The sequence below is a fragment of the Haliaeetus albicilla genome, chromosome 20, assembly GCF_947461875.1.
Source record: "Haliaeetus albicilla chromosome 20, bHalAlb1.1, whole genome shotgun sequence".
In the NCBI taxonomy this organism is placed as follows: Eukaryota; Metazoa; Chordata; class Aves; order Accipitriformes; family Accipitridae; genus Haliaeetus; species Haliaeetus albicilla.
Window position 1 is genome coordinate 8,788,524 of NC_091502.1, and position 18,518 is coordinate 8,807,041.

At 35.9% G+C, this 18,518-nt stretch overlaps 1 protein-coding gene across 5 annotated transcripts in view; it reads left to right on the plus strand.

The window, feature by feature from the left end:
* Nucleotides 1–18,126, plus strand: part of PSPC1 (paraspeckle component 1) — a 59,770-nt gene extending 41,644 nt beyond the window's left edge. Inside the window, exons 7-8 of one of the 5 annotated variants that reach the window (XR_011328968.1) lie at nt 14,597–14,852; nt 17,977–18,096. Coding sequence is in view for 4 of the 5 variants with exons in the window: in XM_069808214.1 (XP_069664315.1) it covers nt 14,597–14,737 (141 nt within the window). In the remaining variant the exon portion in view is untranslated. The other 4 variants (XM_069808214.1, XM_069808217.1, XM_069808213.1 and 1 more) reach the window with 4 other exon arrangements.
* The last annotated feature ends 392 nt before the right edge of the window (nt 18,127–18,518 follow it).

Below are 18,518 nucleotides of genomic sequence, written 5' to 3' on the forward strand. Positions count from 1 at the left end.
AGCTCAAAGCATGGGATGCAAGCAGCAGAGAGAGCATGTATGTGTTACTTCTTAATATAGTAGTGATGGTCTTGGTGAATTGAATTGTGAGCAAATGGGTAACATTTGTGGCAGTGCTGGCGTTTTGGAAGTACAGTTATTTAAATTGCCAATGTTATGGCTTAAGATAGAGATCGTTTTCATGTAATTCAGGAGCTATCACACGTGTAGGTCCTCGCTTGTGACATCTGTAACTGCTAAGCATTTTCCTCTAGACTGTCTTTAATGTTGCCCTTTTTTGCTTGACTTGATACATGCCACACTTTATAGTTTGTAATGCAATAGTGAGTTAGGTTTAAAGTCTAAAATACTCTTTCCCTTACTTGATATATGTATCATGTTAGAGCACTCATTCTTCAAAAAAAACCAAAACAACAAACCTCTGCAGCTGGTTTTACTTAGCACACTATTCCTAAAACTCAACATTTGGGAAAATTGCTGTTTTTTCACTAGGTGTGAAATAGTGTTTGCATATAGCAACTACTTAACCTCTCTGCTTTGGTGTACTGCATTCAGTTGAAAAAGCAGTTTACATTGGTGTCTAGTAAGGTGTCTAAATATTAGATTACTTTTGTCTCATCTTTTCTGCCCTTGTCCATGGTGGTTTTTATGGGGATTGAGAAAGTACTAGTGTGAGTTGGTAATTCTAAACTGTAAAGCTGTAAGGGGAACATGTTGTAAATATAACTTGAACTAGATTCAAGAGGTCTTTTCAGTTTTTCAGAGGAAAAGGCAGTGTCATTCAGGCCTCTTGGCTAACTGCTGTATATTTGTTTAGATATGTACACCCTCATCCTTGTAGTATCTTGAGAATGTTTCAGAAGTACATTAAATACACCAAATCTGCAAAAAGTACTTCATTCTTTCCTTGCCAGCCTCATGCTGTTTTAAGTGCGTGTTTGTTGCACTGCATTTTTGCTAGCAAGCAGAGGTGTGTATGTATTTGAAAGTTACTGTAGTTTTTAATTAATATTAGTGATTTTCATTATACAGTTGTGATCTACCCTTCCTGTAAAACTCAGACTTGGATAGCTCTGCTGCATGGTAGCAGTGGATTTATCTGCTGTCCTTATTGCAGGAAATCATCTAATCTCTTTTTAAATACCCATGAACCAAGCCTTTAAGTCCTAAAAAATAAATACTGACATGTTGAATTTGGGCACACTTTAAAGATTTCATGAAGAATTCCTTTTGTAGCTTATGACAGACTGCCAAATTCTGCTCTTAATAAAAGCTTTCTTAGGGCTGCCTGGGTGTGTTGATTGTATACAGCTCAACTGTAAAGACAGTGATTTTCAGTTTGCCATATGTGGTAGTAACTGACTCTAGCTATACAATAAATACATTATTTTGTTAGAAAAGGAATGGTCCCAATTTGTTTCCTGAAAGTGGTATGTAGATGCAGCCAAGCAGTTTTTTCTGCTTGAAGGTACTGCCCATGTGCTGGAAGTGATTAATTTTTTTTGTTCCTCATTCGGCTAATCAGTTTATCATTTTTTCTGTGTACGCTTGTACTTAAGTTTTTAACCGTCTTTGGTCTGTCTGACTAGAAAGCACAGTGAAGTCCTGACTCTTTCTGCTATATGCTGTGGTAAAACAAATAAGCTTGGAAAAGATATGAAATTGACAACTACAATGCACTTACTTTTGGTTGTACTTACTGAGTTTTTACATTATTCCTGAAATTTCAGTCTAAATGGCTTAATTTTCACGAGATACAATTTTAATACTTAAAGATAGCAAAGCTTTACTATTCCACACACCACAAAACACCATTAGAATTCAGCTTGTCTAACTGCATTTGCATTTATCACCTCAGTCATTTGAAGGGGAGCCATTGGGCACTTAAAATAATTCATTTTGTTTGTGAGTTAATTTCTTTGTAGTTCTGTCCAGTGTGCTCATTAGATAAAGCACATTGATATCTTGGGAAACTTGGTGGTGATTCAAATATACTTAACTGTATTTATTTCCGAAGATAAATACAAATTATTATGGACTACCTAGAAAGAAAATTCCTGACCTTAAGTTGCTTTATTTATTCTCCAGGTATATTTTATCCAGTTGGTCATAAAGGTACGATAAACTGGAGACTCCTATTAGAACAAAAGGTTAAAATAGATGGCAAGAAGATAATACGAACTAAATGTTACATTAATTTTAGCCATAATCCAGTAAGATTTTATAGTATGCATTCTTTGAGGAGCATTCTGATCTAAAGTACACTGTCATATTTTAAAATGTTATACCAAACTTATTTTTTCCCCTTTTCCACTTTTGATTTCAGATTTTTTTAACTTGAAAAATAGAACAATCTGTAATTACAAATTCTTTTGAAAGGTAGTAAATACAAATGCATTAACTTTTATGAAGTACTGATTGTTAAATGGTCACAATCTGCCTTCACATAACTTGGCTCAAAAATGCTGAAATAACCAATCTAAAGGAAGATTCTCAAGTGAAAAACATAACTCCTTAGGCCTTTTGAATGGAGAATAAACTTTGAGGTGAGATGTTCAGCAATTGAGCGGTGTGCTCTGGCATGAAGCTCATTTTGCTTAAGCATGTTGTGGAAACGAATTTTTTGGCATACTTTATATATAAACTTTTGTATAAGGAGTTGGATTGTAATTCTTCTCTTTTCAGTGAAGACAAGTCAAAATAAACTGTAATTGAATTATTGAAATGGCAGGGAAGGCTGGGTAGCAACTGATGGGGTCATTTTACATTGGACCGCAAATGTGAATTGGTTCTCAGACCCATTCCTGAAACTTCAAGTGGTGCATATCCATAGGTGGTTTTACAGAGTATGCATCCAGCATCTCTTGTTAGCTTGTATCAGTCCAAACTTCCTGGATTCTTGAATAGTGAGTGAGCGTGGCCTATGGAAAATACAGAGGTTGGACATTAATCCTTTAGGTTATTGGCTGTTCAGTGCTAGTTTGCTGGCAAACGTTGGACTGTATCATCCCAAAAGTATTTGCTTTCTTAAGAATCCATTCAATGAAGTGTGAGAACTTAATAGAAAGATTGACTAAAAACTTGAAATACTTAATGTCGGGTATAATTTTTCCCATTGGATTGGCTTTTTCTTGCCTTTCGGGACACACCATAAAATATTCTTAGTCTTTGTAGGTGGTCTCACCAATTTGGTTGCTTCGCTGCTAGGAAGAAATCTGTTTTGTTATTAGTTTTGGGGTTTTCCCCATAAAATATTCTAAAAATCATAGCTGTAGGCATTTCAGGGTTGTTTTCACAGTAATCCATGAAACATTGAAATTTATCAAAATTAAGTTGTCTATGTCTAAAATGTAAGTTGTAGAATAGATAAACTGAACATGAAATTTTCATGAAAACAATACTTTTGATTTGAAATGCATGGAAACAAGCCCTCAATGTGTTTGTTTTCAGTGGGATAGATTTAATAGGTCTTTTCCATCTTGAACTTCCTTAAGCTACTGTGAAAATTAATGTAATTTAAATTTGGAGGTATTCCTATTGATGATCTCTGCCTGACTTCTAAAAGCAGTAAGAGATGGGTTTCTTCAGAAAAGCACTTTAGAACAGCAACTATTTTTTCCTAATTGAAGGAACTATTCAGAAAAGTTTAAGTTCAGAGTTAAGCATAGCATACTTAAAGCTAAAACTGTTTTAAAAAACTGCTTTTATATAATGATTATTTTGTACCCAAATCACATTAGAAGGAAAAAAAAATCTTTGTGGGTAAAAGCTTACTGATTTGTGTGTAGTCCCTGAAAGAGAGGGCAAAATGCTCATAATAAGAGGTATGAGATTCAAAAGGAACTTAATGGTGTTACTGCATACATGTGTTGATAAGGTTTTTTTCTGTTTGTTTTGGTAAATGGTTTGTCTAGAGCTTCTGTTGTTCCTAGTTTTACTAGTGTTCTTGTATATCTTAATTTCTGTAGAGTAAAGCATAGCTGTTTAATTTGATTGAAGTTACATGCTAACTGTATGCGGGACGTTAAGTGCTTGACTTGAAAGAAGTCCAGTGAGAATAAAGATACTGTTCTTGCCTTTAATTTTGCAGTAAAAAAAATTGCATAGAACCTTGAACAGGAGTAAGTGTGAAGGGTCCTGTATATAAATGAAAAAAAGATGGGGGAGGGGGGATAAAGTAACACAATAAAAATTGGAGAAATGTGGCTTAATTTTCTATCTACAGCAGACTCACAAAAGTAACTTTAGAGCTTGTTATACATGAAAACCACAAACTAATTTTTAATGCGAAAGATGGAAATACCAGTTACATTAATGTCTTGGATTTTTTTAAACTTTTGAGTTCAGTATTGTGCAGATGGCCAAGGAATATCAGAAAAACTGAAATGAATTAATGTTCAAAAAAAATTTAATATTCATGGGATGTAGGGTGGGGTCACTGCAGTTGGCTATGTTTCTTCTATGTTGTTGTTATGAAATTGTTCTGTAGGACTTGATTTTTGTGGCTGAATACAGCAACTGTATACAGCGTACACACTTCATGTCGTAAGTATGAAACAGCTGATCTTAAGATTGTTAGCCTCTTATCAAACCAGTGAGAATCCGGTCTTACACTTTTATGTCATAGCCAGAGAAGTGCCAGACAGAAGATGGTGTAAAGGAAAATAAAATCGTGAATATTTATTAGTAATTATGGGATAGGATTAAGGTATTTTCATTAGTTTTTTGCCTTAATTTCACTGTAATAAATTTCTTATTTATGTGGAAGGGAAAGTAATTTTATTCTCACTGAATATTTGAAAGAAAAAAACAAAACACCCCTGCCAAAGAAACAAAACAAAAAAACCTAGTTCCTAACCCCCCTCAAGCAAAACAGGTTTTCCCTCTTTAAATAACCACATATACTTAAGCAAGTTGGAAGAGGAAATGTAATAAATCTAAAACCATGTAAAAACCACAAGGCTTTATTGTAATTCTTTTTGCAGCTGTTTGCTCTTGGTGTTTTGGGCATTTTAATGTGTTTCTTTTTTTAAAAGTTCCATTACTGTTCATTATTTGCTGTAAAACGATTTATTCTGCAGCGCTGTTACTAAGCTTAAATATTTTTATCTAGTGTAAAATTGCAGGAAAAAACCCTGCATAAACCTATTGCAGTTGAATGCAGTCTTTGAAGTGCCAGCTGGAAGTGGTCTTTCAAGCTGCTTACAAATGTTTTAAATATTTGTATGCTAATGGGAAGTTTGAAGCCTTTGTGTGTGTATTTAAAATAATAATTCATTACATGCATTGCTGCAGATATGAATAGCCCTTTGCCCTCCTTACTGCTTGGTCCTGCTTCCTGCTGGCTTTGTGCCACCCTTGCACCTCTGTGCCCATACAGTGAGCAGGGTAAAAGAAATCTGGTGAAAATTTTTGATTCTGCTCATTTCAGTGTGGAAGGAAAGAACAGCAAGGAGCGGGCAGTAGAGCAAGATTCTTAATAACTGTGTGGGCATAGGTTAGTTTGTGCTGTATCTATATGCCACATGGAGAATGTAGTTTTTTATGTATGTTCTTATTAAGTGAGTTTGGATGACTTTTAAGTACTTCTAAGAAATATATAGCTTAGAACAAATAGGTAAAAAATATGTTGAGGGCTTTAGATGTCTGAATAGCACGGTTATGTTTTACATTCTTAGTGATAGTTGGCCCAAGAGGGGAAGTATTTGAAGTAATGAAAAAAAAAGTACACTAAAATGTCGAGACAAATTATATGTGAGCTTGATCTGTCTGTTCACTTTCTGCAGTTGCCAAGAAGGTTACATGCAAGCCAGTAAAATATGGAAAATAGTGTTCTTCATGATTTCTCCAGGAAAGATGATATACACAGTTGCTTTAGAGAAGCAAGACTATTCACATGTACTTTTTCTTGGAAGAAAATATGTAAACTGCAATTACAAAGATGGGAAATACTGTCTTTTAAAATGCTAACGTTCTTCATTCTTTGATAAAATAGCACTGCCTTGTTCCATATATTATGTTCCACTTTAAGGGACAGAGCATGTGAAAGGTAAGCTGCAGCTCCAGTTTTAATCAACTTCAAATCAAAAGCCTTTTCCAGAAGGCACAAAAGGAAAACTTTAATAATGAAAGAGTAGTTCATCTTCAGTTTTCTTCCAGTGTGGAACATTGTGCTTCTAGAACTTCCAGCATTGTATCAGTAGCAGTTCCACATCTGACATTTTCAGAACCAGAGCTGTGCCAAATAAGACAAATAAAGTTTCTGCCTTAGTGTGTGAAGAATGCAATTATTACATTTAAAAAATTGAATATTCAGAGTTTTGAAAGAAAATGTATGAAATAATTGTCATATATTGAATTACTGGTTTAAAAGTGAAAATTATGTCATCTTGGCAGATGGGATGGTTATGCTTTTAGAACCATTTTGGTATATGTGCCAGTTTATTGTTGCCATGTTATGCTTTGTGTAGTTTTTGTAATATCACTTAATGCATGTTCAGCATCATTCTTGCATCACAGTTGTGTACAGTTTCATATTTTTTCACACTGCTGAATGCAAATGTCTGTAGAACGGGGGTACTAGAGCATTTGTTTAGTATTATGTAACTTGTTCAAGAGGGATTTTCATTGCTAAGCTTGCTTTCTGTTTTGTGTTCACTCTGCATGTTTTGTGCAAAAAACACTTTTTTTCTATTGCATATGGGGAAAAAGTAGTAAGTCATGAAAATGTGTTTATTAGGAAGGTAAATTGAAGTCCTGGATGCCTCTTACTGTTTCTAAAATGACAGCTGGCTCAGGAGAATAAAATCACTTGGTATACTTTCATGCATGATTACATCTAGGTTTTTTTTCCCTGCTTATGGCCCACTTTAGTATTAATGTTCAAGATAAAAAAAAATTCTGAGTTTAGATTCCATAGGTAATCTGGTTTTAATCACAAGCATGTGTACAAGACAGTAAATTAATCGCAAATGACTTGATGTTTGCTCTGAATAGTGCTGTAACTCCCGAAGTTGTATTAAACCTAAAAAAAAAATAGTTTGAGTTTCATCATTTTTAAAGTGAAACTTTAAAAATTGTATTGAGTGAGAGTAAGCCAGTCCACTGGGGGTGGGGGAAAGTACAAATCTGTGGAGAAATGATGCTCTTGTTTTGAGTTGTATTATGTTACTGGGTATGCATATTTTACTCTTTAAATTGGGACCATTGTGCAAAACTGTTTGTTATAAAGACTTAGTGAGAAATATAATTTGTCTTATTTTACCCAGTTACAAGCATTAATTCATTGTTAGCATCTTAAAAATAGAATTGGTTAGATTAGGCACATGTACTTTACTGGAGATGGTGGCGTGTTAGTATGAATATCAGAAATAGGATAATTCAAGTGATGGTCGTTACCGAAGACTGATATTATTGTGCCTTTAAGCCTAGTTGGATAAAAGCTGATCTTGAGCATTATTCTTACTACCTTTGAAATAAATTCTTTCATATATCTTTTTCTTATTCCAGTTAACCCTAAACCTGAATTTCCCAGGTGACTGATATTTTTGGGAAATAAATACTGGTTTTAAAACTGTGTGCCCAGAACCTCGATACTGTATTTGAATTTCTGCTTTATTGCTGTAGTAGTCACAGAAGTACTCACAGGTTTGAAAGTGTTCATCTAGCTTTTGGGGGAGGGTAAGGGATTGATTATTGTATGTTGCTTAATTCTTGAGGCCTTAGGTGGGAAAACTGGTAATGTAGAATCTTCTTAATATTATTGTTTTAAAAAAAATTAAAAAATAATCAAAATTGTTTAAAAATCTGGTATCTTCAAAACTGCCCTGTGTTGAGGAAGCTGAATGGTGTATCTTTAAAGAAGGTGGGAAAACTTTATTTTACTAGAGGTCTTATGTATTTATCAAGTATTTGAGCTCTAAATCTTTCACTGATCTGACACTGAGGACATTGTGACTCAACCCTAACCTTCACTTAGTATTATGGTGAAAATTCTGCAACCTTCTGCAAAGCTTTAGAAGTGATGTGAGGACGTAATGTGAGATACTAACTATAGGATTGGGCCAAATCATTCATCTTTGAAGATTGTCACTGGCCTGCTCTGGGTATCCCTATCCATTCCATTTAGGACTTTGTTTCCTATTCTGTATTCCGGGTTTTCTTTTATTGTAAAAGGCTTTAACTTTCCCTGATGATGTGCAAGATAAGAGCTGTATAAAACTTTATTTGGGGGTTGTAATACTAAACTTGATGGAAGTGGGTTAAAGGAAAGAATCAGGTGTCAGATGCACAGTAAAAACAGTCCCTTATATGATTTGGCAAGTCATTACATACCTCCCCGTATGTGGTTTTTTTAGTATATGAATATCATGTATGTATTCTTAACCTGTCGTGTCTTTGAATTTATGGCTTTTCCTAAGAGGGAAAAGAAAGACTTTGTTCTGGATTAATTTAATTTTAAAGTTTCTCTTTTGTGTAAATCAATACACAATAATTGACAGAATACGTAAGAACTTAAAAAAAAAGGTACCCTTTCTTGACTCATAGGTGTGTGGAAATACTAATATGGAAAAGTAAAAGTAGATAAGTACTCTTCATGGATTTACAGACAGGGGAGATAGTAATGTGGAAAAGCATGGAAGATGGGGTTTGACCTCATCTTTCAGTTTTTCTTCTAAGAATTTGGAAGCTACTATAGCTACCAAAAAACCCAAATATGACTCTTGATAAACTTCATCTAAAATTCTTACATGTTGTTTCAGAGTTCTGCTATAAATGAAACTAGTTCAATGTAAACATGCAAATAAAATACATGCTTTAATGGACAAAATAAGTCTGAGTTTCATTAAGATATGGAGAAGAGTAATGTTATTGGGGAGTTGGCTGTATTTTCTCATATTTTTAGGCTTTGTCTACGTTAAAGGAACAGAGGTGGAACTTTAATGACATGCAGGGAAAGGCTAAATATACAAGACAAAATTGTGCGGGGAAAGGACTGAAGTTCAAATAGGTATAACTTTACACTTTTACTTTACCGATCCTTCCAATAGAGGACTTCTGTCATGAGTTTAGAGAGCTCCTGCTTAAAAACAAATGCTGGCCAAATCTGGTCCTGCTCTTATTTGCAGGAAAATGTCATCATTGCCTTGATTGTGACAAAACGAGAACAGGACTATCAGGATTTAAGTTTATGAAGAACATAATGATCTTGCCACAGTGATAAATCTGAGTAGTTGAACGGCCAGCTGCTGATTGTGTACAGCTACACAACTGTCATAGCCTTCCCAGGATTTTGAATGTGGTAGTGCCTTCGGTTGTTTCAGCAGTTGCTTCACCTGCCTCAGTTAATGAAGTTCCTTTATGGCTACAAGGATGCTTTTCAAAGTCTTCGTCTCCTGCTTAGCAAATTTCATTCACATGGTGGCAGCTACTGCAGTTGGGCGTTGAGGGTGGTATAGTCATGGAGCACTTAAATCTACATTTGCTCTTGCCAGCTACAGTTGTCTTTAGCTTACCACCTTTTCAGTCATTGCAGTGCACTTTCCTGCATTATAAATGTGGTATTCTCAATGAGGTATTGACGTGAGCAAGCGTGAGTAGAAACTTAACAACTATTATATACAAATTTTCAAAAAATACAAACTGGTTACACTGTTAACTGTCAATGACACAAATCCTCTGATAATTCAAGGTGTGTTACAGAAAATGAATCTTTTGGATGATTCCCTAGTTTCATAATAAAGATGCGAAGCCCTGGTTCTATCTCCAGGTGCTGAAGGTTCATCTTTAAACTACTTGGGTATCTGCATTTATTTTAGTTTACACAGTGTGGTGTAAACCAGAATGACTCAGAATTAATGTATAAGTATACCCTGTCAGAGCATACTCCGCAATCAGATGCTGATCAGTTGTGAGATTTTGCAGAGCTCAGAATGAAAGTAAGTTGACAGAAATAGGATGTTAAATTTAAGATGGAAATAAAGTTACGAGAAGTCAAGAACAAGGTTGAGCATAATAGGAGAGCAAACTGTGAGCTCTTTGGAGATGGTCTGTAAAAAGTAGTGGAAGAATTTGATGACAGGTAAATGTTCTGTTAACCTTTCAAAGAAATGGATGCATCAGTATGCAGAACTTCGGTTTGAAATGCGGACTTCGCTGGAGAAGCTGTTACTTGCTTATGTGGAGTTTCAAGACATAGCAAATAATGCTTGTAGTGTGTTAGAATGGATGTTTTTTCCTTGTGTACATCTGAAGTCACAAACAGGTAACTGAAGTAACAACTTTTATGTTCTAGTCTGTGTTCATAACCATTTTCTCATTAATGTATTGATATTTACAGATTTGTCACCTGGCATGATTTTGAAAACTTATTTTTAAATGCGTATTTTTAATGTGAGAACTATAGTATAAGCTTGCATCTTGAAATCTCATTGAACCGTGATGAAAAATAGTGCCAACAGTCAGTCTCTTTGATTTGAAATATTTTAGTCTTGAACACGATGCCAACTGACTGCCTTTGTACGTGAGATGATAACAAAAGGAAGTTCCCTGTTTCTTACCATGTGGTCTTTGCTTAGTCCTGTGCAAATGTGGTTTCATCATTAAGGCCTTCGTTGTTCTCGAGTGAAGAAAGTTGTAGCCAACTGGAGTGTCTTTTAAGGGGAGGTAGATGGTGGAAGGGTTAATTTTAATAGTATTCCTAACACACACTTGAGATGCCTAATAGTTAAATCTGTTATTCAAACTTGTAATTATTCCTAATACAATGCTTTTTAGTCCTCTTCATTACACGTTAGCAGGTGCTTCCTTAGCTCTATGTATATGAGAGCTGAGGCTTAATGCTTTTTCTAATGTTTGATACTCACTTAGAAAGCTTTTTCACTTTGGGTAGGAACAATAACTTTATCCTACAGGTAGTAGCCACTTCTACTAAAATAAGGAAAGTAAAATGGTACTAGAAAGTTGAGATAAATCTTACTTAGTGCAGCATCAGGATTACGTCCAAATGTACAAGTGAAGTACAAAAAGCCGAGTTGGAGTCCCAGCTTGCCACATGATGAAGCTTCTATAACAGTAGCAAGTAGAGAATCTCTGCTGTTCAGTTTTATGCAGTTGAGTTCACCACATGTTCTGCCTTAAAAAGTTTCACAGGTTCCTTGGTGGTGTTATGCACAACTTTTAGCCCAGATCTGAATAGTAATCTGCTTAGACTGGGCAAGTGCAGGCTTGGTTTGTTGCAAGGACTAGTTACGCCTTATTGAAACAGATATGTAAATGCCTTCATCTCTGCAAAACCCAAGTTTTCATGAGAAATGGTACTTTTATTCAACATTGCTTTGTGGCTTTTTTTCATAAACAGGTAAGTCTTCATGTCAGTGGACCAATATGTGATAGTCTTTGCAGGATACCCTGCAGTTTATTAATGCTGTTCTGTTGTCTTTGTCTTGAAATACAGATTCCATTTTCTGTGTATTTCAAATCTAATGTAAGATTTTTCTTTTTTCTACCAAATGTGGCTTTATTATGGTGGAAGCTAGAAATTGGTGTTCTGTATTTTTCATAAAGTAATTGGAGATAAAAATTGTTACCCAGCAGAGTTAGCACAGGAAGGAAATTACTTAACTGCATAATGAATTACTGAATCTTTTGACAGGACCAGAGGCAGTGAGCACAAACTGAAACACAGGAGGCTCTGTCTGAACATCAGGAAACACATTTTTAATGTGAGGGGTGACCGAGCACTGGCACAGGTTGCCCAGGGAGGTTGTGGACTCTCCATCCTTGGAGATGTCAGAAGCTGTCTGGACAGGGTCCTGGGCATCGGCTCTGGGTGGCCCTGCTTGAGCAGGGGCTTGGACCAAATGATCTATAGAGGTCCCTTCCAACATTAACCCTTCTGCAATTCTGTCATCTAAATAAAGCTTTGACTTTATTGAACTTCATATGAAGTAACGTTAAAACATTATTACATGCTTAGGTATTTGAATGCTTCCTTACTAGGTTTCATTTCAATATAGATGTACATATTGTTTAGTATTGTTTAATTTTACATTTTCATATGAAGCACTTCAGAGATGAAAGCTCTTTGAATCTTGAGCTGTTGCTCTTTATAAGGACCGTGCGACCACAGCTTGCCCTGCCCTTTCCCCCAGCACAGTGTTATGGCTTCAGAGATTTTAGCCCCACAATGATAATAAATTCTGCTGTCATTATTTTGGAAGAGGAGGTTAGGACACTGGCCTAACTTGGCACCTGCTGCAAAAATGACAGGTAAGGAATCCTACAGGAGGGAATGGGGAGCATTGTGTGAAGTTGTGTAAAGCAGCATTGCTAACACTTCAGAAGTAAATGTGCTGTGTATCAGCAAATTTCACAATTCCTTAGGAATGCCTTTTTTAAAAAATTGGAGAAAGTTGGATTATGCACAATCCAGGAAGTTTCCCATGAAACTAGATCTCCCCTAGTTTTTGGAAGATCCAGAATATCCTCAAACTAGTGAGGTCATCATGTCTCAACTATATATAAGTATTTTTCTATAATACACAGTTTATGCTGATTTTTCTCTAGTCTTAAAACTGTAAAATCGGAGAAAACTGTCTCTTAGGCTTTGCCTGTACACATTTTTGCTACCTTAAATTTTAAAAAATTATTTTGAAATAAAACTAAATGAAACTATGCCTATTTAAATGTCTAAAATTTTCTTAGTGGTTCTCCCATCTCAGATTGCATAGTTGTAAACTTGTTGCACAGTGTATAGTGAAATGGTATCCTGACTTCTGTTAAAAGTAGTAGAGCAATACTGATGGTACTTAATACTAGCTGTGCTGGTTTAACTGTATCTTGTTTACAACTGACTTTTCTAAACTTGTTTCAAACTCTGTACATAAACAAGCCATAAATTTCTGTGATCCGTGAACTCACTGAGAATTTCTAGAACCTGACATAAAACAAGCTCATGAAATTTTAACTAACTTCCAGTGCTGAGTGATGCAATTGTTTCAGATGCTTTTGTTCTGTCAGGTTTCTTAAGTTTTCTTTGTTAATTGGTAAAGTCACATCTATACATCATTATTTCTAGGTGAAAGAGATCATGAGAGTCAAAGGTTATTCCCTTGCTCCTTCAACAGTTTTGTACTTAGCTGTTCATGATAAGGTAAAGTATCACAAAATGCTTAGGAACTTTGCATCCCTGTAAAAGGGCATGTGAGTTCTGAACGGAGAAGATGATACTGTTGCTTGGATGCTTTTCCAGGCTGCTTGGCATGAACACAATCATTAAAAGTAGAAATCTGAACATCTGAAGCCATTTCTGCTGCATTAATGACAACATATATAGAATGCATAATTAGAAAATCACTGTCTGATAAGCCAGCTATTCTGGTGCTGCAGATTGCTCAACTTGACATGGGAATGTTAATGAGCAATGTAGGGTGGGGCGTATTAAAAAATATGGGATTGAGTTGCTGTTTCATATAGGGTTAATTTAATGACTTTGTATGACTATGGCCTCACAGTTCACAAAATTTGGCAAAAATATAATGTATATTATTTATATATAAAAATATAACACTTTAGTTGTACTGTGTGACAGAAGCCTGAGTGATGTTAAGAAGTTAAAGGCTTCCTTCCCTTCTGCTGATCAAATCCAAACTTCGAAATTATAGGGAATCTTTTTTACAAAAAAAATGGATCCTTCTTTTGTATTAAATGCACAGTCTTACATCTAGGAACATAATGACTCGCAAATGAACAATTTTTACTAAATTTACAAAGTACTTATAAATTTCAGTGCCATCAAATTCAGACCTTGCTTAAGCTGCACAGATGAAATCTTTGTAATTTCTGTTTAAATATTTTCAGACATGCTCATTATTCCCCAAATATAGAAGAAATACTTCTATATGAGTGAAGTTTTGCAATCCAGGCAAAACAGAAAAATAAATGTCCCTTGATTGTAGTATTGTCACTGGTACGGGTTTATTACCTAGCCGCTAGTAACTGCCGGTGTTTTTTGGTTTTTGAAATCTGATTCCAGAAGAAGAATATTACTACATTCACATTCCACATTCTGTCCAAGATGCTAACTTCAGATACCCTTTACCTTATAAATTGAATGTTGTGAAATAGACGTAAAATGCTTTTAATAGTCATGTCAAGGAAATTGAATGCCTTGCTGGCTCAGTTCAAGTAGTATTTGCCCTTTTGTTTCTAGGAACTTAAGTTTCCTTTTGAGCCTTCATTTGGTAGTGTCCATTTTTTCCCTTAAATACTTGCTTGTAGCTGTCTGCAAGTATATGCTCTTAAGGAGAGAATTTGGGTAACACAAGACTGGGAAAGGTTATGTTGTAGTTTGCTGTAATCACTGGCAACCATGCAGTGACACCCAGGTGATGATTGACTCTCCGATGGTTTTATTGTTACAAATGTGCGCTTTTGTCCTCGACAGGGGCTCCTCATGTTTAAGGTGAGGAGGTTTGGCCAGATGAGTAAAAACTAAGGGAAGAATGGGGAGGAAAAGATTGCTTGACCATTTAAAAATGTCTAGCACTGTGTCTTCTGTTAGCAGCCAACATTGTTATCTGTTACCTTTTGATAGGTAAACCTGAACAAATGCAAACATGAACACAGCTCCGTGGATCATCTCGGGTTCCCTTTGGAAACCCCAAATAAATGGCCACAAGGGATTGTGTGTTTTCCTGAGAACAGCTCGGCATTGGAGTTCTTCCTTTCTGTGTGATGGATAGTGGCTCTGCTACTCTCAAAATGATACCTATGCCTGCTGGTGCAAAATGTCGTATGGTCCACTTCAGTGGAAGTCAAAATTTACCCATGCTGCTGTTCTGTGTTGCTAGGTAATTTATAAAGTAGACATAAAATAAAGGGGGTAATGGAGGGAAATACAGGGGGGAAGCTCTTTGTTATAATAGCCACCAAAAATCCTGTTGATTTAAAAAAAAAAAAAAGGCAACCTGTTTTGTTAGTCAAGCCAGTGAACCTGTATAGCTTCCATGTGCAAGGTAAATGGAAAACATCCTTCAGTGTTGTAGATTGTCATGGCTGTTTCTGCTTGGTATGCTGCTGTGGCAGCTTGGAGCTTGTCTCGCATAGCAATTCTGTAGTGGAGAGTACTCTGTTATGCTGAATATGTGTTACTTGAGATAGGTTGTGCTGAGGAGCTGGTTTTCAGTTTTCCTTGATAATGGCACAATATACACACAGTATCACTCAGTTTGTGTGTGATGCATCTGTTCTCTTCAGAATAGGCATGTTTACCATGCTGTTAGCCTTTTAGAATATTTCAGATTCATCTTGCTTGGCACCATACCCACTTTGAGCTTTAATTTAAAGAAAAGCTTTATCATATGAATGAAGATGATTCGGAGTCTGTTACTTTGAAAATAACTCTTTGCTGTGTTCCTGCTCACTCTTACAAATCCGTGCCGGTCTAACAAAGTAATTAGTGTTAATCATAAACAGTAGGGTTTATGTAAGGTAGAGAGGTTGTAATGATCTTAATTTCTTGTAGAGAGAGAATGCTGAAGAAATTAGTGCAGAGGCAGAGACATACTGTTTAAAAAAAAAAAAACCAACAAAAAAACCCACACACACTATAATCACTTTGTAAGTATTTGATTATGATTAATTTGTAACACTACCATATGGTCATACTGGCTGGTGTTAGGGGTTATCTTCAAAAACATACCAGCTGGTTTTGGCCACACTTTTGTCACTAGTATCTACTAGTTGCCAAGAATCTGGGTCACCGCTTTCTCTTCAGTAAATCTGGGTGGCCAAGAAAGAGAATGTAATATACACTGGCTGTTGCAGAAACTGGAGAGGCTGTGTTAGGCCTTTGGAGGTCTTAGCCTTGCTGTTTGTAGATAGGGGAAAAAAAGGAAGAAAAGCCTAATTATTATGTTTTTTAAATAATATTAAAATACAGACTGAAAGATGTGCAGTTTGTAATTGTAGCTTCCCTTTAAGATGGGTACATACTTACTAATAGCTGGGTTAGTTTCACCATGTGGAGGTAATGTCCAGGACACTAATACTTGTCCAGATGACAATTCCAGCCTGGTCTCTGTGGCTGAGAGTCACCACTATGGCCATTATTGCATTTGACCTGCTAAATGATTTTAATACTAGCACTTGCAAAATTATAGCTCTGGTTATAAAGGGTTAGTGGGCTTGTGCTCTGTTATATATGCTTTAGGAAGAAAGTATCCATCCTGCTGAAGGTCTGTGTTACGGAATAGATAACAGAACTTTTGAAATTTGATATATAGCAAGCTGCATCATGGGGCAGAGGGAGATGAAAGGGCGGCAAATGGGAGAATTGATGAATTAGCAGCACTTTTAATAGGATTCAGACATTTAATTGTGCCCACTTTGAAATTGTGTTTACTCTGAGCTGCTAGCCTCAGCCTTTTTTTCGGTGTATCTGATAAGATAAAGGTTAAACTTTATTGTAAATGTTTGTGGTTTTGTGTTGTGATTTGCATGAATGTCACTTCTGAGTTGCTTTTTGGGGCTGTTCCTGAAGTGAAGCTAGCCTGGAAGGTGCAACCTGTGTGTGGCTTTTCAAAGTAATTCTGTAACAAATACTTTGCAGGGTGTGCTAAGTTTTCTGATCATCAAACAGGACCTCAAGGTACTGGTAAATTGTTTTAAGAAGTCTTTATCTGAGAGCATACAGAGTTCTTCATTTCATTGGGCTGCTGTAATCTGGGGCTTTCCAGGCAGTCTTCCTCTCTACAGACATTTCTTTAGGGTTCCTTGGCTCTGGAACATGGTTCTGTGTCTGCTTCCCCAGCCGGAGTAATGGATTATGTTAAACCTATCAAACACTGAAGTACTCGCATATTATTTTAAATTGGAAGTATTTGTAAAGAAGAGGTGACTTTAATTGGGGATGGGGAAGGAGGGAATGTGTGTGGATGGGTGAGAGCTGTTTTGAAGCCTGAATGGCTGGGGCAGGGAGCTGCTGAATTTTAAACACTTTGGATAATTAGTTTGCGTGTGGACTTTGGAAGAAGACACACAGAGTTCAAGATGGATACCCTTATTAACATTTTCAGTTATTGTTAGGCCTTTTTGAATATAATTACAATAATTTTAATTATGAAGTAATAAATGTAATAGGAATAAAATTATACTCTGACTTGCTATTTGTTCTTCCAAGTGCACTTATTGCAAATGCAAGCAGATCTATTGCAGAAGTTTTAAAATTACAAAAGTCTTAAACTTTTGCATCAATTTCTAATGCTTTTGGTATTAAAATGTATTTTAATGAGACTTGTATGTAGTTCTGTTCTGAGATGTTATTATAAAGTAGGACAACATTTTACTTCAGTTGTATTATTTTCATATACAGCTTTGCCCCTTTTAATTATCTATTAAATGTCTGTACCACAGCAGGCTGTGGAACAGGGAGGAGACTGTATTTGTGCTTCTATACCCTCAGTACAACTACAGTGAGAGCAGTTAGTTCTCAAGTTTCATTAATAACTGTGTTGTGTGCAGGAATCCTAATGTAGTGGCAATCATATGAGAAGGATGAAATGTCACTTTGGCCACATGCATTGGCAGGCCTAGAAGAAGACAGTGTTGTGTTTGATATGTGTTTTTTTAAAAGTCCTCCAGTGAGAAATGACCTGGGGCTCTTTGGAGCAGAACTGCACTTAATCTACTCCAAGCAGAAGCATGAAAATCTAGGAACTTGTTAATGTTCTTGGAACAGCTGCTTTTAAACTGCAGAGGTAGTAAAACTAAATTTAAAATCTTTAGAGAAATCTGTGTAGTAATAACAAGGGGTAAGAATGGGTAGAGACTAAATGAGGGGTTTTTTCCTGGTAATGTGAAGTTTTACTATGATTTATTTCTCCATATTGTAATTATGGGTATATGAAAAGAGAAACTACTGTATTTTCTAGTTTGTTTGAAGCATCAGTTATTTACTGTCTCTTTATTTTTTAGGTTACTATTAAAATCTCAAAATGCAGATGAAGACTGGCTTGTGCAGAATCCTTCTGCTGTCTTATGCATACAAAAGGGAATCCTAAACCAAGTTTTAGTACGAGGTATGTATTAGGATATTTGGCTTTATTCAGCAATTACTGAAATTAGGAACCCTCTTTTTGTTCACATTTGCTGTTTGATACAGAGTAATTCTGCTTCTACACTTCAGCTAATACTTGCTTTCAGACAATGTCATTTGTTGCATAATTCCTGTCATATGTTAATGTTTTTAAAGGACCTGAAGTACATGTCTTGCAGACAGCTCAAAATCCAACTAGCTATAATGTGCCTTACGTCCAAAAACCATAGTGCCACATTAACATGATGCCATGTCTGAGCTACTTTGTGTTGGTACATTGCACTCAGAATCCAGTTTGTATCATCAATATTGTAGTTTCTGATTCTGAACAGTCCTCAGGATTAGCCAGTAGGCTTTGGTCTGGAAGGCTGTGTCCTTGTACTCTGTAAAACCTGGGGTAGAGTTCAGTTTGCGTACACGC